Source organism: Mya arenaria, chromosome 15 (assembly GCF_026914265.1).
Source record: "Mya arenaria isolate MELC-2E11 chromosome 15, ASM2691426v1".
Taxonomy (NCBI): domain Eukaryota; kingdom Metazoa; phylum Mollusca; class Bivalvia; order Myida; family Myidae; genus Mya; species Mya arenaria.
In genome coordinates this window covers 33,043,224-33,068,967 of record NC_069136.1, presented here as the reverse complement: position 1 = coordinate 33,068,967, position 25,744 = coordinate 33,043,224, and the positions used below count along the sequence as shown (strand labels likewise).

Sequence of the window (25,744 nt, the reverse complement as noted above, 5' to 3'; positions counted from 1 at the left end):
GCCATCACGTGACTTTGTGCTGAAGGAGAATTATATTTTAGTCCGTTTGAGCACGAAAAACGTGCGCAGAAATGACCTGTACAAAATGTTTTATGTAAGTCTTGTCCGCATAAGGATAACGATGATCAACATAGTGATTTTTGTCATGAAATCGTGTGTTTTACACATGAAACAAAACAAGCAAGTATTACTCACAGCTGACAGAGCTGACACACTCCTCTCACAATCACGACTGACGTCTATGTTGATAGATACGCCTTAACAAGAGTATAAATAAAACGTTATTTCAAATTTGAACGCATTATCAAGAAAACTTTTCACAATGGATTTACAGCTGACAAGCGCAATTATTTTAACGTTATTGTGTGTAACAACTATAAAAGCACAAGGTAAGGATACTTTTAAGCCTTATTTTGTACAACATTTGTTACTTGAAACTATCAATTATTCTTATTTTTTATGTAAAATCAATTTTTGGAAGTCGTTGCGTATTTTTTTATTGTTATTAAATATTTCATAAAAGTAACGTTGAATTTCATCTATTTATCTAAATTTAACCTCAAATATCCTCTATATCCTTCATGTTTTAAGTTCCAGTCCCAATACTTTTTAGTAATGTAAACTTATCGAAATGAATGTATATCCAAATGACTTATCTTAATATTTTTGTCAATGACATTTTTAAATGTTTAACAAAATGCATTTAACGTGATAATGAACATGCTATAAAACCGAATGCATAGACTAACTTTAGCGCGCACATCGTCAATAGTAAATCTGCATATCACGTGACATTCTTAATGCCTAGAATACCATATTGCTTTATATACTAATATTTTTTATATTGTTACTAGGAAGTTATACCAATACGTTTAAATATAAGTTTTTCATAAAATATTTCAATTAAAAGCTATATCAATTGCAAAACGAGGTAATAAGACAAAGCGTATAGTTGAGTTACCTACAGTTCCTACATTATATCATTCATACTGTTATATGTAATAAATTGTCACTGAATTTTCAAGTTTACCCATTTAATTAGATTATATTAAATATGGTAAACATTCTCCAAAACTTTTTTTCTGAGCTGATGAATCGGGTCCTACGGTTCGTAAACTAAGCTATATAAAAAACGTAGCCTACGAGTTAGGGGACAAGTTATTAAATAACCATTATAAATGTCCAAATGCTTGTACTAACAGTAAAAGACATAGGTTTTTTTGTATCTTGATGTTTTTTTCTTTAATCAATTTATACAATTCTTTGTTTATAAAGGTTGTTTTTTATCAAACACATTTTATAGTTTTATTTTACAATTTATCATTTTTATGCAAAAAACGACATGCCTGTCATGCTGAAAATGAAACGGTCAAGTTACGACTCAGAAATGCAGAGTTCAGCAGTTGATAATATTAGGGAAATTAAACATGGCCAAAATATTAATGAAAATAAATTTATAACATGCCATGTGATTGCCTACAGACAGTTTATCGGGACATTAAACTACTTACCACAACCGTCAAACATAAATGATTTGAAAAAACAACAACTCACAAGCAAGCAACAACAACACCGTAGATAAGAACTATATATTATTCCATCCCATCATGAAACTCAAGGAAAATGGTACACATCGAATGGTTTTCGAACTCCATCGTCCGGACGATGTTAAAAGACGAACTGGCAATGGCTTCCATGCGGATGTATTCCAGCCAGCTAGCGGACGTAAAAACGACGTACAAAAATGCGGACAACATGCTGTACAACAACAGGAGAAAAATGACCGACGGGTTGTGCCAGGGAACGACGGAAATGGAAAACTATTTCGATGCATAGAGAATCGTCCAAGCCATGTATACTTTTAACAAGGAAGTGAGAGAAAGTTCCGGTCGACTAGAAGGCGAGTGGAGGTAAACGACATGTGAAAATGGGAAAAAAGGAAATTAATACCTTCCCCGATGGTACCAGGAACATTGCTTACTTAAATATACAGCATAATTGGATGAAATCAATTACCATTTACAACAAAATTATTCACCTGATATCTCCTGAATAAAGATATTTTGACCTTTATCGAAGCAGGGGATATGACTGGAGTGTGGGCAAGGATAAGACTAACCTACTGGATTGGCGATTTTGTTATTGAATGTAATCGTTTCTTGGCTGTCGACTTTCTTCTACTTGGGAATGTACATGGAACGGATTTAGCTGGAGTATATTTTGTTTTCATTACTTCATCAATTGGTTTTTTTTTTCACCTTTTGTTAACATTTGTTGAAACCTACGTAGGCCGCCTCCGTCTACTACAGAGAGACGATGAGAATTTGGGACTTCCCATGGCGGCCTACTAAGGGTATATTTTTTACATTTTCAAATCGGGCAAATGGATAGATATAGATTAATTCTATGAAAGAAAGAATATTTGGAATAACAGTTTTATATTGTATGCATTATCGTCACAGTTGAGAGATCAATTCAAACTATGATATAGAATTAAATAAGCAAGTAACGATAATTTTGTAAAGCGTACCGATTGAATATAGTTTGCTTTATTTAGCTGAGAAGAATTCACGTAAACAATAGCATGTATAAAATTCACTCTATCAACAGCATTTCTTGAAATTTCGATAGGTATTGCTAGAACTAAAAGACAATTTACAAACAATTCTTTTTATGAAAGTAATGAACAAAACTCAGTCTTTTAGCGCAAGTCTGACTTCTTAAATACTACTTATTACTAAGAAATGCAAAGAATCACGGCGCACACAGCGTTGCATCGTTCTACAAAATCCGTTAAAATACAAGCAAATCTTAAATATATCACACGTATAAAAACAGAAAATAGCATTATCTTTTATAGGCTAAGAAATATTTTCATATATTTTCCGTCAAAAAAGTTATTTAGAAATTAACGTAATTTACTTGAATGTTTACATCGGTTTTGACCCGTGGTCACCATTGTGAGAACCCCGTAAAGACGCGATTCAACACCCTCTGGATGATAAAGTGAATAACGGTAAACTGAACATAATCAATGAATGAAATAAACATTTCATAAACATTTCAACTATACTTGAAATAACACCGTTCACACTTGAACACTTTAAAGAAATACTAAATGTAAAACTTGGATATAAAAGGTTTTGTTGGATATACTTAACTCCCTTTGAAGTTAAACATATTATTTATAAACTTCATTATACGTAAATCTACCAGAGTTGATGGAATCGGCCCTATAATTAAATAATTTGTGGGTATAGTAGCACCAAATATTGTCTCTATATTACATTATAGCATCAGAAAAGGAATAATTCCTGATTAAGTAGAAACTGCACATGTGTTTCTTTTATTTAAGTCAGGTTCCAAAGAGGATAAATAAAATAAATCTATTTCTATATATTATCGAAGATTTTTGAAAGACACGTTCCTAAACAAGTTTTGTTTTACTTCCATAGAACTAATATAATATATAATTAACAATCGGGGTTAAGGGGAAAAACATTCCTGTCCCAGCGCTTTGACTAGTCGGATATATGCGTAGATTAGATATGAAGTCAACGGTAAAACTATTGGAACTGTATTTCTTCTTTATCCCAGGAAAGAATTTTATTTAGTGGATCACGAAAACCTTTCTTATACAAATTAAAACTGTACCATTTTTTAGACAATAAATCAGCTTTTTCCATCATACTCAACTATCCTAAACAGGTAGTGAAGTGGGAAATAAACAATTTGATCTATTACTTCTGAAGTACCTCAAGGGTCCATACTTGGGTCATTATTATTTCATAATCATTATCAATGACATTGCTTTATGCAATGATAAAATACATGTAGATATGTTTGCAGATGATTCGACATTGCATGAGACGGGTGCTTGTTTGTTAGAACAAGCTTAAAATAAATTTAAATTGCATAGAAGAATGAAGCAATGAAAATAATATGTCATTACATCTAGTTGAATGAAAATGCATGGCCAATTGGAACAGTCTTTAAAACAAACCAAGCATCCAAATTGCATAATACAATAAATGAAACTTCATTAGAAATAGTTAATGCCAAAAAACTACGAGGCACTATATTAATAATAATCTCAAATGGCATTCACAGTTAAACATTGTGTGAACTCAAAAGTATCACTATTAAAGAAAATCATTTATTATCTCACTGATGAGATGAAATATAAGTTCTATAACTCATATATACTTCCATTATACAATATTTTGTCATATTTAAGGCAAAGGCAATGGATACAATGTAAATAAAAAAAGTCTGCAAAGAAGAGTGGCAAGAATAATATTCAAACTACCGAAACGGTCCCCATCGTTTGGTTTGCTGCAAGAGTAATAATGGTGAACGATACCAGATATATGTTGATATAATACTGCCGTACTATTATTATTATTATTATTATTAACAATATAATAATAATAATAATAATAATAATTATAATAATAATAATAATAATAATATTATTATTATTATTATTATTATTATTATTATATAATATGTTATCGTTGAAAAAGCAGCAGGAAACACAGCAACCCGTTTAAAACGAAGAAGTTAAGCTGATAATCATTATTCGGAAATGTTTTTGAAATAGATCATCTTGAATTATATTAGAATTTGATATTGGCATGCGATCGTAATTTCATTTTTTTTTTATATATATATATATAAAGTGTAGGTGAAAGGCTGCTTTTGCCAATCTGTGCACATCGTGGCCGATGGTCGTTAAGATTTAAAACTATTTTGCCCACTGACTCCGCACATTACTCAGTTTCTCACATATAGGAATGTGTAGTCATGTGATATTTTGGCGTCAGGTTTATGGAAAATAAGAGAAGAGCGCACCTAAAATACAAAAAGGCTTGGTTAATCTTCGGTCAAAAAATAGATTCATAACATTTTTGGGGTATGTTTTTACAATAATTACAGTGGTGACATCGTCAATTCCGCTCAAATCATTCATCATTGCATGTATGTAAATTTCCTTGTGATTTTATATACGATATTCTTACTTTGCAATGGAAGATAAACAATAAAACTACATCTGTTCAGTTGTTTTTAATACCAAATACACTCGTTGGACAAATTATAAAACTAAATGTAAAATATAAAAAGGCATGTAGAGAAAGAAACCACGATGCAAAAGATCAGTAAGATAATTTTAAGTTTAAATAACAGCATCGTAGCTTCCGCCCGGGCCTGTATATCAATATGTCACTTTAAAAAAATGTTCAATTGATTTGGATAAACTAATCGAAAGCCTTAATTTGTCTTTGATTTTTAAGCCTATTTCCCCTCTTGATACACGCTACAACGCACCATTTGCAAGCTAAGCTTTTATTTTTTTCGGACCCCATACTGTTGTGCCTGCACATCAAATTGGCTCTAGCTACGTCCCTGCATATCGAACATAATGTTATGGTGTTCAAAATTACACAACTATTCGGTCGCTGTACACGTCTATTTTAGCTCATGTTCATGATTTTAGGATGATTGCCTTGAATTGATCGCACCCTCATCTGTCAATTAAATGTTTCCAGTGCAGATTACACAGCGAACTACACTAATCATCCGATCAGCCAATGAGATTGTATTCTAAGTCAGTTAGATGACTAGTTATTAGTTATATCGTAATGATTAAGAAGGGCTCGTTTGCTACGCTCACTCCACTAATTCTTAGTCATTCAGAATTTACTTCATGTCATTTAACAATAACATAGACGCTAAAAAAGACATAACTTACTCCAACGTCAGAATCTATCTTCATGAAATTTTAGGGTTGTAGGGGTTAACATTTCATTGGGCCAGACATGTAAAATGTAACAAAATGGTCATAACAATGATAAAACATCAGTTCAAATAAGTTCCGGATTGCTGGATTTTGCCGAAAAGCGCTATGTAAATTGATGATTTTGGGCTAAACATTTCCCAACTTTGTTCAATTCGGTATCTACCAGCTGTTGTTTGTTGTTTTATTAATAATAGGAGGTCAACTAAACGAAAAAAGAATGTTGACAATATATAATCGGTGAACGAGCCTCTTAAAGAGAGGAAAATTTAAAAAATAGTCCAAACTTTCTAACAACATACAAAGGGAATGGAGGAACTACATTACATATTACGATTAAGAGTAAAAATCATTTCACAGTTTAATTCAGTTATGACACATGTTTATGTCGTTGAACATTTTATTTCTGTTTTGCTTTATTTGAGTTTATTAATGGTGATTTGCATGGTTTGCATTTGGGATTACTTTAATTCTTCATTAAGTTAAATGACAAATACATGCATGTATCTGTTTTATCCCTGCTATATGTTAATTTGTATGAAACCATTGTTGGTTATCCATGACAATTGTTGTAGTTATCGTGTTACTATGTATCCTCTAGAGAAATGATGGAGACAGTGCAAACATAGATGAAGGTTGTAAATTATTTACACTGTTATGTTTTAAAATAAGAAAACCAAAGTATAATTAAACGTGTTCTAGTATGAAATATGTATATTTGAATAACAAATACATTATAGCTGCTGTATATATATGCTTATTCGGTATTAGGATGACGTTTGCCTGTCAGTTAAACATACACGTAGATTTATATTCATATATAGGATGCGAAAAATATAAACCTTATTTATAACAGTTATGATGTATACTTGATAAGATTTATTTATTCACATTTCAAGTGTTTAATTTGTATAAAATATGCATTGGCATCATCCGTTAACACTGTTATTTCTTTGTTCAAATTGGCCACGACCTTTATGTTTCTCTTGAAATCTGGAGTATTTTTACTGTTTAAATGTGTTTTGTTGTACTGACACGTGACCAATGTTTCATTATTCAAGTGCAATGTCCAACCAAATGGAACCAATACGCGACTGATCAAAAACGGACCACGTGTCTTTGGCTCAGCCAGCAGGAGAAGGCTTCGTGGATAAATGCTCATGTAAGTTGTAATGTTAGAGTATTCATATCTATAATGACCAAACATCTCACAATATTGACAAATATAAAACACATTGCTTGGCTTATACACGGCTAAACGATACGCTCCAGTGCACCAACACAAAGCTTATTTATACTCACACTCGGACAATGCCCATTCGGCGAGTGCTCCTTTAAGAGTGTTAGTCATATTAGTTTTTTAGCAAAGTGCACAGAATATAACCAATGTTAGATCTACCCCGGTTCTTAAATGTACACCAGTGTATAGCACCGTCACACGGGACCCTCAGTTATCGTCCTTCCCGGAAGACGATTAGTTCTTTGTAAGTCGTTCGCCGGGGATTCGAACCAGCGACCCCTGGATTTAAAGTCAAGTGTTCCCACTAGACCATGGATCCGCCACCTGACTATTCCTATGTATGGAAGGGTATTTAAGTAAAAAATCAATTCATATAAATGAATTATTCTTGTATGTAAATTACATTAATATTATGGTAAATTTATATTCTATCATTACTGCTAACATGCGCATTCATACTATTGTTACGCACATTTAGAGATGTTACTACATCTTAGTTACAAATAGCTGCCATATATGATATTCATATGAATGTATTATTCTTGTATGTAAATTACATTGATATTATGGTAAATCTTTGTTCTATCATTACTGCTTACATGTGCATTCATACAAATGTTACGCACATTTAGAGATTTTACTACTTCTTAATTCCAAATTGCTGCCATATATTAGAAACTTGTTAATTTTAGATTTTATCTACAGACTGACAAATGTCTGCTGACTACTGCCTAATAACTGCTTGCGTGAATCTGAACGAATAGTTTATTTATAATTCAAATTAATAAGTTAAGGTTATGCTAAGCGAAAACATCCAGTACTATAACACAGCCAGCAAGCAGTAGACAACAAGCATTTGTATAAATCCGTGACGAAGCTAAATTCATATAAAGCTGGGGACCATTATCTTCGGTTGTTTCCGTGATTCGCAAGGTGCGCACCGGTGTTACCTGAAAAAAATACCACGGCAAATTCCTACCGCGAGGAGCGTGTTCCCTCAGGTCGGCCCAGTTGTCTATCCTAAATTATGATCGGACCTGCTTGAGGCCATCAGAATTATTAATGTCGTTCATCTTTGTCGTGATATTTTTTTTTTACTTTTATGTTATAAAAGGAAAGGCAATATTACTATATTATAGTATATTCCATACTTTTTTAGGAGTCTATCATGAACTATTTTAGTGCAACGTTTATAAATACGTTGAAACTGTTGTCTATCACAGATTATTTAGCTTGACGAAATAGGCTATTGAGCAAACAGATTTTAGGCTTAAAAGTATCACGTTTATGAAACTGTTGTCCGCATCTCAATAATATGTACCTTTTAATACGAAGTTGTTAGTGTCTATCAAAGAAATATTTTAATTGATATTTATGTATGTCATACAAAAATAACCCTATCATATACCATTTCTTTTATGGACATTTGAAGGTACATATTAACAAAATCAATTGATATATTTTATTTTTTGCATCAAATATGTTCTTTGATAATATAAAGAAAAGTACATTGATCAAACAAGTGTAAGTGAGAAAGAAATAGAATTGGCTTCAATTGCCAATCAATAATTTCTGCTCACAGTCTGCAGTCTATCACAGATCAATGAGCAATTGCAATGACCAACAGTTAACACAAACGCTTCCGTGGGAGGGGGGATGGCACACCCGGCACATTCCCCATCACTAAAGTCTTCAAAGTTTGCATTCTATCTCAAAGGAGTGGAAATTAATAAACTACACCTTTCAAATGCCATCATGTGCAGGCGATGTGAACTCATAAAAACAACAAATTCAAACAGCGCAACCTCCTTTAATTATGTCCTCTTGATGTTTCTTCATCCGTATATAAACAACAGTTTCCACGTCTTCCAACAATTTCCAATACTGGTGAAAATGTATCCATCATCCGTGTGATATTTGTTGAAAACAAGAAAAGCATACATGCCATAAAACTGAGAAAAAAGTTATTTTCTCCAGTCTTGTAGCAGAACGCAATCCTTGAACATGTGCAAGATATGCCATGAAGTCAATATCACCACTACTGAAGGCCACCGATGTGTTATGTTCACTTGTATGTCTTTCTGATGTCTTCACAAATTGCTTACGTCTAGCGGACCCTTGGGGGAGGGGTACACCCCTTAGGTATGTCCTCTCTTGGGGAGCGGAGTACGCCCCTTAGGTATGCCCTTTCTTGGGGAGCGGAGTACGCCCCTTAGGTATGCCCTTTCTTGGGGAGCGGAGTACGCCCCTTAGGTATGCCCTCTCTAACGTCTATTCCTGAACTCTCCCCTGCTTTTAAGATAAACTTTCATAACCAGTATCACTTATTACCTTATTATTATAATAAAATTCATTAAACTTATCTTGAAGCCATATGATGGCAGATAAACAATGGTTAATGAACAGTAATGTTCATTTCTATTTTTTTTATTGATAAGATTAATCCCAGTATGAAAGATTCATTTTATATTAGAAAATAAATAAAATATATATGTTTAGGAAAGACAATTAAGAAATATAAAAAATATAAAAATAATATAAATTGTTTTATGATAGACAATATTTTTTTATGTAAATGATAAATAAGAAAAAATATTCTTATTGTCTATCATGAAATATATATTTCTTATTGTCTATCATGAAAAATATTTCTTACTGTCTATCAAGAATTGTTTTTATTATTGCCTATCATGAAATATCTTTCTAACTGTCTATCATAAATATTATCATATTTTATGATAGACAATAAGAATTTTTTTTTTAATATTTCTTATTGTCTATCATGAAAAATATTTCTTATGGTCTATCATGAATTATTTTTATTATTGTCTATCATGAAATATTTTTCTGTCTATCATAAATTTTAATACATATGTTTAAATTAAATATTTCTTATTGTCTATCATGAATTTTTTTCTTACTGTCTATCAGGAATTATTTTCATTATTATCTATCATGAAATATTTTTCTTACTGTCTATCATAAATTTTAATAAATATATTTTATGATAGACAATACGAAAACAAATTATACATAATTACAGTAAAGCAAAAACCATGATTGACTGTAAGAAACTTACTACCCGGTACTTGTGTTTTCATGTAATTATAGGACAAATAAGAAAAATATAAATAATTCTTATTGTCTATCATAAATTTAAAAAACAACAACATATTTTACGATAGATAATAAGAAAAAATCTGGATAAACAGATAAGGCCTGTAAATATGAAAATTTGTTCATGCTCAAGTCAATCGTATGATCAAACTTCAAAAGATTAAAACAGTAAAATGCTTAATGTTTTACTGATTTTCAATATTCCAACTCATTTTAGCTCAAGTTAGGCTCTTCCCATCTTTAATTTAGACAAGAGACATAGTGGTCCTACATCGCTCAACTTATTAAAGGGTTACAAAAGAACCATTGCAAATAATCTTTGTGAAATAGCCACCTCAGGACCGCTAAGACACACAAGGACATGCAAAGACACCTCAACTTTAAGGGAAAGCTACTTTAAAGCACTGTAATAGGTATTAAGCAGTTAAGAACTAAAAAAAATATCACATAAAATCATTTTTACCGGTTAAAATCGTTTTTGTTTGTAATAATTACAAAAATGTAGAAAGGGCTCAAAGTCTCAACCAAATGTTCCCCTTTGTCTTTACTGGTTTAGAATGTCTATTTCTATGTTATTAACCTTGCCGGATCAAGTAGAAATTGATCTTATTAACCCTTATTAACCCTACCCTGGCCCTAAATCCTAGTGGTTATTTAGGTTTGTCGTCAACCAATTAACTGTTAGTGTTTCTTATGAAACAGTACCTCTCATGGCACTCATAATATGCAAGGACTATTTAACACTATTAAAACACGTTATTTAGATTTTGACGGACTAAAACATTATAATTGATGTCTTTCAGTACATATTTTAAAGCTTTGAAATAGATTACCCACTACTGTTAGCGTCTTTGTGTCCTAGCTTGTGTGTCTTGGCGGTATTTACCAATAATAGTTGAGCTAAATTTTGCCCCCTCCATTTGTGATTTCTTGGTTAGATATTTAATTATTTTTCCAGTAATGCATATATACCTGGTAATGATTGAACCTGTGACACTAGAAATCCTGCTCTCTACCGCTAACTGAGCTAGCTGGGGACCTCAGAGTAAACAGTGGCTCAGTTAGTAACGGCATGAATTTATATAATTTCTAAGACTTCTCTGCCCCTAAACCAGCCCTTTTTACGATTTTTGATATTTCATGTTGCTGGTGTAGGGTCAGAGGAATTTCTATAGTGAAAATGTGGGACTCTCCTCCCCCTCGCAGGAGAGGAACTTTAAACCACTATATCTTTGTAAAACATCATTTAATAAACATTTTAACACTATGCATCTGTTATCTAGATATTATTGAACCTATCTGAACAGAAAAAAATGTTTTGTACACCTCAGATATGTTGTGGTAAAGGTTACAGCAAATATGTATGGCATAAGTACATTTATACATGAGGCATTTGATTTGTCAGATAACTCTGAATTGGATTGCCTCTAACTAAGACCTAATGGTTTAAAAAACAAAAGTTAAAGTTCAGATAGGTTAATAAATATATTGATAATATATTTGTAACATTGAAATATTAATCCAATGCATGGTTACAGAGATATATTGATTTAAGTTCCTCTCCTGCGAGGGGGAGCAAAGTCCCACATTTTCACTATAGAAATTCCTCTGACCCTACACCAGCCACATAAAATATCAAAAATCGTAAAAAGAGCTGGTTTAGGGGCAGAGTAGGCTCAGATTAGGTAAGGGGGGCCAGTCTTGCAAGTTAGACGTGGGTTCAAATCATTGTCCTACACTAGGTATATCTCCATAAAAGTACAATTTACGTCTAAACAGAACTTTATACCGATCGGTTAGTGCAAAACTAAAATTGATTATAAGATTTGCACTGACCAGACAATGTCGATTTCCCTTGAACACTGTAGAACGATTTTGCTTCTTCAGATTTTTAAATTTATATAGAAACTGTGAGATAAATAGTCATTGTTCCAGTTTGCGATGAGTCATTTACAACCCAATTTGTAAAACATTAAAACTTTCGCACAAGTTGCAAGTAAAACATTAAAACTTTCTCACAAGTTTCAAGTCCAATGTATCCGGATTGACGTATCCGAATTGCATGCTTGCGGTCGACAAATATAAACTTCTATTTGGACAAATATATACTCCTGATTAAGATGTAGGAATGTTGCGGCTTGTTTAATGTAATTTTTCAATGTACAATGTATGTTTATTGATATTTACCTCATACGACGTGTATATAATATATGTTGTTTTGTTATCGTCGTTGTTCATCGTATTATCTGGGGCTGTAGGAATCGGGTAATGTTAATCCATGCACCGTCTCGTCACGGAAAATCCCGAAGTTATGAAGATGCTTGACATAGTGACCTCCCGTTTATAGCAATTTGCGCTAGAATTTTGTTTTTTTATTACTGGTTCCCTTCCATATCTCGAATAACACAATGCACAATGCTTTGTGCGTTATGAGTGCTTATATTGCAAAAATCAGAACATTGAATTTGTGTATTTCTAATTGATATAAGGTAGAAGTGCAATTTTAACATTAGAATCTACATGTTGAAGGAAAGTTTGATTATGCTGCATGCAGAAGTAATGAAGCAACACAATGAACTCGCTCAATTACATGCACGAATAAGACGGTTATTATTTACACGCAATAGCATGCATAAACATCTTGGTAATAATAATAGAATGTCGATTTACCATTTGAGACTATGCAGTTGTCACTAGTATGAATACACATGTCACTAGTATGAATACACATGTTAGCAGTCATGATAGAATATAAATTTACCATAATATTAATGTAATTTACATACAAGAATAATGCATGTACATGAATTGATTTTTTACTTAAATACCCTTCCATACCTATGCCTCTCGCTGCTTTTATATTAACTAACATCATGAGACCAAACCGGAATGTTCCATTTGAACAACATTCTTGGGTGAACCTATTATATATAATTTACATTATAGAGCACGGTGTCCATAAATCTTTAGAAAAATACTAAACCATATATCAATATCACAATATCAAATCATCACACTATCAATTTTTTCATATCAATTTTATACCAGCTAACTTTATACATTTAATTACACGGTACACTTTCAGGCCTTCTGTCACCTGATGGGATCATCCTTGGTAGATGTTTCTGACTTTCATATGAATGTACGACTGGCCAACCTGATCACACAATTCGGAGGTATGTTGATCTGTTTTCCTTTGACAAAAACGCATGGCTTTGTATTTTACCTTGCGTGTTATGTGCTGAAAGGCCCCTGCCCAAGTCTTTACCCATGTTAATGAAGGGGTTTATCCGAAGGATTTAATTATCAGGATCAAAAACTTGTATAACAAAGGACGTCCACACTTACGTCAAGGACAATTGAAGTTACAGCGCTCTCTTTATTGTGCTCACAGCCGAACCACATCAACCTGCTATCTCATACACTAACGTTCAGTTTATTGGTGATTGGCATATTTGTCAATAATCTGAGTCCATCCGGCAGCTTCAACTGTCAGATAAATTTATAAACTATTAAATATTAAATTCCTGACAGTTGGCACAATCATAATTATGAAAATATATAGTTGGTTACACGTAGGTTCACTGCGGCGAGGTTTATTGCCAATACTTCGTATGATTCCTGAATCATTAAAAACAAAATGTTTATGGCACGCTAAGGGCGTTCCAAAGTGCATAAGTGGGTTTGAAATACCAAAATATGAAAGTGCTTTTTATTTAGTTTTGGGGTGTAGCACATACATCTCCAGAAACAATTGTATTACATACATCCTTTGAAACATGAGGAGAAAATACATCCTTAGAAGCATGTGTAATACATATATCCTTAAAAATATGTGTAGTACATACATCCATTGATATGGGGACTTCATACATCCTTTGAAATATGTGTAGTATACGCATCTTTTCACATGTGTAGTACATACATCCATTGAAACATGTGTAGTACATACATCCCTTGAAACATGTGTAGTACATACATCCCTTGAAACATGTATAGTACATACATCCTTTGAAACATGTATAGTACATACATCCCTTGAAACATGTGTAGTACAAACATCCCTTGAAACATGTATAGTACATACATCCCTTGAAACATGTATAGTACATATATCCATTGAAACATGTATAGTACATATATCCATTGAAACATGTGTAGTACATATATCCATTGAAACATGTGTAGTACATACATCCCTTCAAAAATGTATAGTACTTACATCCATTGAAACATGTGTAGTACATACATCCCTTCAAAAATGTATAGTACATACATCCCTTGAAACATGTGTAGTACATATATCCTTTGAAACATGTGTAGTACATACATCCTTTGAAACATGTGTAGTACATATATCCTTTGAAACATGTGTAGTACATACATCCCTTGAAACATGTGTAGTACATATATCCTTTGAAACATGTGTAGTATATACATCCCTTGAAACATGTGTAGTACATACATCCCTTGTAGTACATACATCCCTTGAAACATGTATAGTACATACATCCCTTGAAACATGTGTAGAACATACATCCCTTGAAACATGTGTTGTACATACATCCCTTGAAACATGTATAGTACATACATCCCTTGAAACATGTATAGTACATACATCCCTTGAAACATGTGTAGTACATACATCCCTTGAAACATGTATTGTACATACATCCCTTGAAACATGTGTAGTACATACATCCCTTGAAACATGTATAGTACATACATCCCTTGAAACATGTGTAGTACATACATCCCTTGAAACATGTATAGTACATACATCCCTTGAAACATGTATTGTACATACATCCCTTGAAACATGTATAGTACATACATCCCTTGAAACATGTATTGTACATACATCCCTTGAAACATGTATAGTACATACATCCCTTGAAACATGTATTGTGCATACATCCCTTGAAACATGTATAGTACATACATCCCTTGAAACATGTATAGTACATACATCCTTTGAAACATGTATAGTACATACATCTCTTGAAACATGGGTAGTACATACATCCCTTGAAACATGTGTTGTACATACATCCCTTGAAACATGTATAGTACATACATCCCTTGAAACATGTGTAGTACATACATCCCTTGAAACATGTGTAGTACATACATCCCTTGAAACATGTGTAGTACATACATCCCTTGAAACATGTGTTGTACATACATCCCTTGAAACATGTGTTGTACATACATCCCTTGAAACATGTGTAGTACATACATCCCTTGAAACATGTGTAGTACATACATCCCTTGAAACATGTATAGTACATACATCCCTTGAAACATGTATAGTACATACATCCCTTGAAACATGTATAGTACATACATCCTTTGAAACATGTATAGTACATACATCTCTTGAAACATGGGTAGTACATACATCCCTTGAAACATGTGTTGTACATACATCCCTTGAAACATGTATAGTACATACATCCCTTGAAACATGTGTAGTACATACATCCCTTGAAACATGTGTTGTACATACATCCCTTGAAACATGTGTAGTACATACATCCTTTGAAACATGTGTAGTACATACATCCCTTGAAACATGTATAGTACATACATCCCTTGAAACATGTATAGTACATACATACCTTGAAACATGTGTTGTACATACATCCTTTGAAACATGTGTTGTACATACATCCCTTGAAACATGTGTTGTACATACATCCCTTGAAACATGTGTTGTACATACATCCTTTGAAACATGTGTTGTACATACATCCCTTGAAACATGTGTAGTACATACATCCCTTGAAACATGTATAGTACATACATCCCTTGAAACATATATTGTACAAACATCCCTTGAAACATGTATAGTACATACATCCCTTGAAACATGTGCAGTACATACATCCCTTGAAACATGTATGGTACATACATCCCTTGAAACATGTGTAGTACATACATCCCTTGAAACATGTATAGTACATACATCCCTTGAAACATGTGTTGTACATACGTCCTTTGAAACATGTGTTGTACATACATCCCTTGAAACATGTATAGTACATACATCCCTTGAAACATGTGTAGTACATACATCCCTTGAAACATGTATAGTACATACATCCCTTGAAACATGTATAGTACATACATCCCTTGAAACATGTATAGTACATACATCCTTTGAAACATGTATAGTACATACATCCCTTGAAACATGTGTTGTACATACATCCCTTGAAACATATATAGTACATACATCCTTTGAAACATGTGTAGTACATACATCCCTTGAAACATGTGTAGTACATACATCCCTTGAAACATATATAGTACATACATCCTTTGAAACATGTGTAGTACATACATCCCTTGAAACATATATAGTACATACATCCTTTGAAACATGTGTAGTACATACATCCCTTGAAACATGCGTAGTACATACATCCCTTGAAACATATATAGTACATACTTCTTTGAAACATGTGTAGTACATACATCCCTTGAAACATGTGTAGTACATACATCCCTTGAAACATGTGTAGTACATACATCCCTTGAAACATGTGTAGTACATACATCCCTTGAAACATATATAGTACATACATCCCTTGAAACATGTGTAGTACATACATCCTTTGAAACATGTGTAGTACATACATCATTTGAAACATGTATAGTACATACATCCCTTGAAACATGTGTAGTACATACATCATTTGAAACATATATAGTATATACATCCTTTGAAACATGTGTTGTACATACATCCTTTGAAACATGTGTAGTACATACATCCCTTGAAACATGTGTAGTACATACATCCATTGAAACATGTATAGTACATATATCCTTTGAAACATATATAGTACATACATCCTTTGAAACATGTAAAGTACATACATCCCTTGAAACATATATAGTACATACATCCTTTGAAACATGTGTTGTACATACATCCCTTGAAACATGTGTAGTACATACATCCTTTGAAACATGTATAGTACATACATCCCTTGAAGCATGTATAGTATATACATCCCTTGAAACATGTATAGTACATATATCCCTTGAAACATGTATAGTACATACATCCCTTGAAACATGTGTAGTACATTGTATAGTACATACATCCCTTGAAACATGTGTAGTACATACATCCTTTGAACCATGTATATTACATATATCCTTTGAAACATGTGTAGTACATACATCCCTTGAAACATGTATAGTACATACATCCCTTGAAACATGTGTTGTACATACATCCCTTGAAACATGTATAGTACATACATCCTTTGAAACATGTATAGTACATACATCCGTTGAAACATGTATAGTACATACATCCTTTGAAACATGTTTAGTACATACATCCCTTGAAACATGTGTAGTACATACATCCCTTGAAACATGTATAGTACATACATCCTTTGAAACATGTGTAGTACATACATCCCTTGAAACATGTGTAGTACATACATCCCTTGAAACATGTGTAGTACATACATCCCTTGAAACATGTATAGTACATACATCCCTTGAAACATGTGTAGTACATACATCCCTTGAAACATGTATAGTACATACATCCCTTGAAACATGTGTAGTACATACATCCCTTGAAACATGTATAGTACATACATCCCTTGAAACATGTATAGTACATACATCCCTTGAAACATGTGTAGTACATACATCCCTTGAAACATGTATAGTACATACATCCCTTGAAACATGTATAGTACATACATCCTTTGTAGTACATACATCCCTTGTAGTACATACATCCCTTGTAGTTCATACATCTCTTGAAACATGTGTAGTACATACATCCCTTGAAACATGTGTACTACATACATCCCTTGAAACATGTATAGTGCATACATCCCTTGAAACATGTATAGTACATACATCCCTTGAAACATGTGTTGTACATACATCCCTTGAAACATGTATAGTACATACATCCCTTGAACCATGTATAGTACATACATACCTTGAAACATGTGTAGTACATACATCCCTTGAAACATGTGTATTACATACATCCCTTGAAACATGTGTTGTATATACATCCCTTGACACATGTGTAGTACATACATCCCTTGTAGTACATACATCCCTTGTAGTACATACATCCCTTGTAATCCATACATCCCTTGTAGTTCATACATCTCTTGAAACATGTGTAGTACATACATCCCTTGAAACATGTATAGTACATACATCCCTTGAAACATGTGTAGTACATACATCCCTTGAAACATGTGTAGTATATACATCCCTTGAAACATGTGTAGTACATACATCCCTTGAAACATGTGTAGTACATACATCCCTTGAAACATGTGTAGTACATACATCCCTTGAAACATGTGTATTACATACATCCCTTGAAACATGTGTAGTACATACATCCCTTGAAACATGTGTAGTACATACATCCTTTGAAACATGTATAGTACATACATCCCTTGAAACATGTGTAGTATATACATCCCTTGAAACATGTGTTGTACATACATCCCTTGAAACATGTGTTGTACATACATCCCTTGAAACATGTATAGTACATACATTCCTTGAAACATGTGTTGTACATACATCCCTTGAAACATGTGTAGTACATACATCCCTTGAAACATGTATAGTACATACATCCCTTGAAACATGTGTAGTACATACATCCCTTGAAACATGTATAGTACATACATCCCTTGAAACATGTGTAGTACATACATCCCTTGAAGCATGTGTAGTATATACATCCCTTGAAACATGTGTAGTACATACATCCCTTGAAACATGTGTTGTACATACATCCCTTGAAACATGTGTAGTACATACATCCCTTGAAACATGTGTATTACATACATCCCTTGAAACATGTGTAGTACATACATCCCTTGAAACATGTGTAGTACATACATCCTTTGAAACATGTATAGTACATACATCCCTTGAAACATGTGTTGTACATACATCCCTTGAAACATGTGTTGTACATACATCCCTTGAAACATGTGTTGTACATACATCCCTTGAAACATGTATAGTATATACATCCCTTGAAACATGTGTAGTACATACATCCCTTGAAACATGTATAGTACATACATCCCTTGAAACATGTATAGTACATACATCCTTTGAAACATGTGTAGTACATACATCCCTTGAAACATGTGTAGTACATACATCCCTTGAAACATGTGTTGTACATACATCCCTTGAAACATGTGTTGTACATACATCCCTTGAAACATGTATAGTACATACATCCCTTGAAACATGTGTAGTACATACATCCCTTGTAGTACATACATCCCTTGTAGTTCATACATCCCTTGTAGTTCATACATCCCTTGTAGTTCATACATCTCTTGAAACATGTGTAGTACATACATCCCTTGAAACATGTATAGTACATACATCCCTTGAAACATGTGTAGTACATACATCCCTTGTAGTACATACATCCCTTGTAGTTCATACATCCCTTGTAGTTCATACATCCCTTGTAGTTCATACATCTCTTGAAACATGTGTTGTACATACATCCCTTGAAACATGTATAGTACATACATCCCTTGAAACATGTGTAGTACATACATCCCTTGTAGTACATACATCCCTTGTAGTACATACATCCCTTGTAGTTCATACATCCCTTGTAGTTCATACATCTCTTGAAACATGTGTAGTACATACATCCCTTGAAACATGTGTAGTACATACATCCCTTGAAACATGTATAGTACATACATCCCTTGAAACATGTGTAGTACATACATCCCTTGTAGTACATACATCCCTTGTAGTACATACATCCCTTGTAGTTCATACATCCCTTGTAGTACATACATCCCTTGTAGTTCATACATCTCTTGAAACATGTGTAGTACATACATCCCTTGAAACATGTATAGTACATACATCCCTTGAAACATGTATAGTACATACATCTCTTGAAACATGTATAGTACATACATCTCTTGAAACATGTGTAGCACATACATCCCTTGAAACATATATAGTACATACATCCCTTGAAACATGTATAGTACATACATCTCTTGAAACATGTGTAGCACATACATCCCTTGAAACATGTGTAGTACATACATCCCTTGAAACATGTGTTGTACATACGTCCCATGAAACAAGTGTTGTACATACATCCCGGACAACATGTGTAGTACAAACATCCCATGAAACATGTGTAGTACATACATCCCTTGAAACATGTGTTGTACATACATCCCTTGAAACATATATAGTACATACATCCCTTGAAACATGTGTAGTACATACATCCCTTGAAACATGTGTAGTACATACATCCCTTGAAACATATATAGTACATACATCCTTTGAAACATGTGTAGTACATACATCCCTTGAAACATGTATAGTACATACATCCCTTGAAACATGTGTAGTACATACATCCCTTGAAACATGTGTTTTACATACATCACTTGAAACATATGTAGTATATACATCCCTTGAAACATGTGTAGTACATACATCCCTTGAAACATATGTAGTATATACATCCCGGGCAACATGTATAGTACAAACATCCCATGAAACATGTGTCGTACATACATTCCTTGAAACATATGTAGTACATACATCCCTTGAAACATATATAGTACATACATCCCTTGAAACATGTGTAGTACATACATCCCTTGAAACATGTATAGTACATACATCCCTTGAAACATGTGTAGTACATACATCCCTTGAAACATGTATAGTACATACATCCTTTGATATTGGGAATACATACATCCTTTGAAACATGTGTAGTACCAAATTCTTTGTAGCATGTGTAGTACATACATCCCTTGAAACATGTGTAGTACATACTCTCATTGAAAATGTGTAGTACATACATCCCTTGAAACATGTGTAGTATATATATATATATATATATATATGGGGAATACATTTCATCCCTTGAAAGATGTATAGTACATGCATTCTTTGAGGCATGTGTAGTACATACATCCCTTGAAACATGTGTAGTACATACATCCCTTGAAACATGTGTAGTATATACATCCCTTGAAACATGTGTAGTACATACATCCCTTGAAACATGTGTAGTATATACATCCCTTGAAACATGTGTAGTACATACATCCCTTGAAACATGTGTAGTATATACATCCCTTGAAAAATGTGTAGTATATACATCCCTTGAAAAATGTGTAGTACATACATCCCTTGAAACATGTGTAGTACATACATCCCTTGAAACATGTGTAGTATATACATCCCTTGAAAAATGTGTAGTATATACATCCCTTGAAAAATGTGTAGTACATACATCCCTTGAAAAATGTGTTGTACATATATCCCTTGAAACATGTGTAGTACATACATCCCTTGAAAAATGTGTAGTACATATATCCCTTGAAACATGTGTAGTACATACATCCTTTGAATCATGTGTAGTACATACATCCCTTGAAAAATGTGTAGTACATATATCCCTTGAATCATGTGTAGTACATACATCCTTTGAATCATGTGTAGTATATACATCCTTTGAATCATGTGTAGTACATACATCCCTTGAAAAATGTGTAGTACATATATCCCTTGAAACATGTGTAGTACATACATCCCTTGAAACATGTGTAGTACATATATCCCTTGAAACATGTGTAGTACATACATCCTTTGAATCATGTGTAGTACATACATCCCTTGAAAAATGTGTAGTACATATATCCCTTGAATCATGTGTAGTACATACATCCTTTGAATCATGTGTAGTATATACATCCTTTGAATCATGTGTAGTACATACATCCCTTGAAAAATGTGTAGTACATATATCCCTTGAAACATGTGTAGTACATACATCCCTTGAAAAATGTGTAGTACATATATCCCTTGAAACATGTGTAGTACATACATCCTTTGAATCATGTGTAGTACATACATCCCTTGAAACATGTGTAGTACATACATCCTTTGAATCATGTGTAGTACATACATCCTTTGAATCATGTGTAGTACATACATCCCTTGAATCATGTGTAGTACATACATCCTTTGAATCATGTGTAGTACATACATCCCTTGAATCATGTGTAGTACATACATCCCTTGAATCATGTGTAGTACATACATCCTTTGAATCATGTGTAGTACATACATCCCTTGAATCATGTGTAGTACATACATCCCTTGAATCATGTGTAGTACATACATCCTTTGAATCATGTGTAGTACATACATCCTTTGAATCATTTGTAGTACATACATCCCTTGAATCGTATGTAGTTAATCTTCCCTAGAGACATGTTTTATTGTACAAGTTGAGCAATTTTATCTTTGCATTGTTTTTCGAAGAAGTTTTTTTACAATTTAAAAATAGGTATTTCTTTCAAAACATTCTAAACTATACAATCAACACATGTATTGAGGCTTTGTTATTGTTGCAGCTTTCTTAAAAACAATATAATTTAACCTGAATTTTGTTTCCACATCACACATTTCCCTCACTTTAAATTCGGCAAACACAAAACACGTTGAACCCCCTGACTAATACGTCGACTCGTTTTTATTCTTTAAAAAACGGACGAGCGGAAAGGCGATATCCAGTAATGTTAAACTATGCTTATATTACATTTTGAGTTAAAGCTGGTGGACTTAACCTTTTTAACGTGTACAAATAACTGGTATGTAGTATTTTGGATTAAATGTATTCCATTGAAAGAGAGTTCTGCAGCGACTGTTTCTTAATCAGTTACTCCAGAGAATACAGTTTTACGGTAAAAATCTGACTTTCGCATGCTTTTTTATTATCTACACAGTTTTATTTTATTTTGTAAAGTTATCACGTTACTGTACCATCAGATACGCAAATACATGAAACGAGATATACGGGTAGACCTGGCCCCAATATCACGAAAATACTTAAGTCAAATCTCAAACTCAGTCTCAACTCATTTAACAATATAAAAGCATAGTATGGTTCACAATCGTGCATGTTTTATACTTTTTTGAAAAAGTATTTTCTCATAGAATGTGTTGATATAAAGATTTTGTCAATATTTCAAAGAAAACTAATGCTAGATCAAAAAATATACTTGAGTAAGAATACAGAATTGTTCTGAAACACATTTTTGGCTGTAGAATATATTTAACTTGGAATTCGACCAAAGGCTTTTATCAGAATATTCTATGATAGAATGAGCTTATAAAACTGTACAAAAACATACTAGTATATGATTTTTAATAAATTTTAATGTTATGTGATACAATGTCTTTAGACTGAGTTTGAGATTGGACTTAAGTATTTTCGTGATATTAGGGCCTGCTTCGATATTAAATGGTGAAATTTAAATTGCTAATTGAAGGTTATACATAAACATTGTCAATTTACTTTATCATATCTAATATAAATAATACTATTGTTATAGCATCTAATAGTATAAAATTACAGGTAAATATTGGATAAACGCCAATGATGTCGAAGATGACGGAACATTCAAGTCGACAGTGTCCGGCAAGGGGCTGACGTACAATAACTTTTTCAGAGGGCAGACGACCTTAGATCCCGCTAAGAACTGCGTTAGCATCGATCAGAAAGGACTATGGACCATTGATGCTTGCAAAGCTGAGAACCAATTCATTTGCCAGAAAAAGCCATAGTTGCTTACGACATTTACAGGGACATATTTCACATGTACTGTTATTGTATTAGCACAGGCAAATAAATAATACTTCAACATGAAAATACGTTCAAACATTGATTTAATTTACATCTTTGAGATGAAATTGGTTGACATGTGCATTATTGAAAACAGGCATGACAAGTATTGAGATCGAACAATTTTCGGAATTGATAAGTCCTCCATTTTTAAACACAGTATACAATTAAAAATATAGGAAACACCCGGTAGCCAAACTATTCTGAAGACCCTGATTTAGGGCACAGGGATAATGCACAACAGTCACTTACACGACAGAACCACACATACATCAACGTGTATGTATTACCAATAGTGCATAACATTTGTTTAAAGACCTCTTGCACTTATTTCATATTCCCTACAAAAGAAGTGATTGACGTTAATCAAATTTAAAAGTTATCGTTGATAATAAACACAGCAACCAGTGCGAAAATAGAATTAGAAAGTTCCTTAAAATTTCATTTAGTTAAAAATAATAATTGCAATGTCGTTCATGTAGTTTTATTTGGTTTAGTTTCGTTTAAGTCGAAATTACATTAAGTGTAAATAAATCGGACTTCGAGATAATCAGAATTTAATAAGATTTCTGTCTTGTATATAATACACAGGATTTATTTTAATGAACGATTTTTGTCAAATCGGAGCGTGTTCGTTTTAATCTAGAATGCATTGAAAAAATGCCACCTCAGATTTTATCTGGTATTGGAATGCATTGAAAAAATGCCACCTCAGATTTTTATCTGGTATTGGAATGCATTGAAAAAATGCCACCTCAGATTTTTATCTGGTATTGGAATGCATTGAAAAAATGCCACCTCAGATTTTATCTGGTATTGGAATGCATTGAAAAAATGCCACCTCAGATTTTTATCTGGTATTGGAATGCATTGAAAAAATGCCACCTTAGATTTTTATCTGGTATTGGAATGCATTGAAAAAATGCCACCTCAGATTTTATGTATTTATTAATTGTTCTGTCGAACGTTTTTACATTAATCTTCAAATGTTATCAATAATGTCCTATGGGGCAAACTACAACAATTCAGAAGTGCGTACTCATTGTTGCATGCCTTTATTTCCTTTGATTATCACATGACAGTATATCACAGCATGGTTATACCATCTCAGACTATTGACTACTTTCCATATTTATTGGTTTTGAAGCTTATGCAGTGCTTGAATTCATCATAGTACGTAACTCAATACTACGTGACGCCCAATGACAAATCTGGCGTCTTGAATTGTTATGATTCGCAATAAAAAAATCTTAAATAGACTTGAAAAAGATTAAAATATCATTTTGTTTATGTTCAAACATTATACAAAGTATAAAAAGAAACAAATGTCTGGTTATTTTGAAAATAAAAACAGAATATTTTAGTAAAGTATATTAATTATATTTTAGTAGTTGTTTCCGCCGAGAATGCTCCATTTCGGATTAAAAAAAGATTGAGCTCGGTAAAACTTTCCCATCAGTGCAAAACCCCATTTAGTAGTTGTTGGATTCGGTCACCGAAATATGTACGGTACATGAGAGATTGAACAAAAATATAAGCACATTTCCTTCTGCTGTATCTGGACAGTATTATCGATGAAAACACCTCTAGTCTTAGTCAATTTTTAAACTTAAAATGATCGAAAGATGTTCTTAAGTGTAAGTAAAGCAGTCATACGTGGCATCCGCGTGACTAACGATTCAGAATAAGTAAAAAAAGAGTTAAGTTCACTAACGTGTATATTTTGCGAAAACATTCTCATTTTTTCAGTTGAAATCTTTTCCTTCTCTAATAAAGTCCATAATCAAAACTAGAATCCTTTAAAAGCTTTGCCAACATTTCATTGAACGGCTTGTAAAACTGATAAAGAAGAGTTCGTGTTGAAAGC

At 33.0% G+C, this 25,744-nt stretch overlaps 1 protein-coding gene across 1 annotated transcript; it reads left to right on the top strand.

Moving 5' to 3' along the window:
- The first annotated feature begins 232 nt into the window (after positions 1–232).
- Positions 233–23,904, top strand: LOC128218760 (asialoglycoprotein receptor 2-like). The gene is made up of 4 exons (XM_052926451.1): positions 233–389; positions 6,859–6,959; positions 13,240–13,330; positions 23,611–23,904. Exons 1-4 carry the CDS (start codon positions 323–325, stop codon positions 23,817–23,819), a joined length of 468 nt encoding a protein of 155 aa, XP_052782411.1. The 5' UTR covers positions 233–322; the 3' UTR covers positions 23,820–23,904.
- Positions 23,905–25,744: the final 1,840 nt, after the last annotated feature.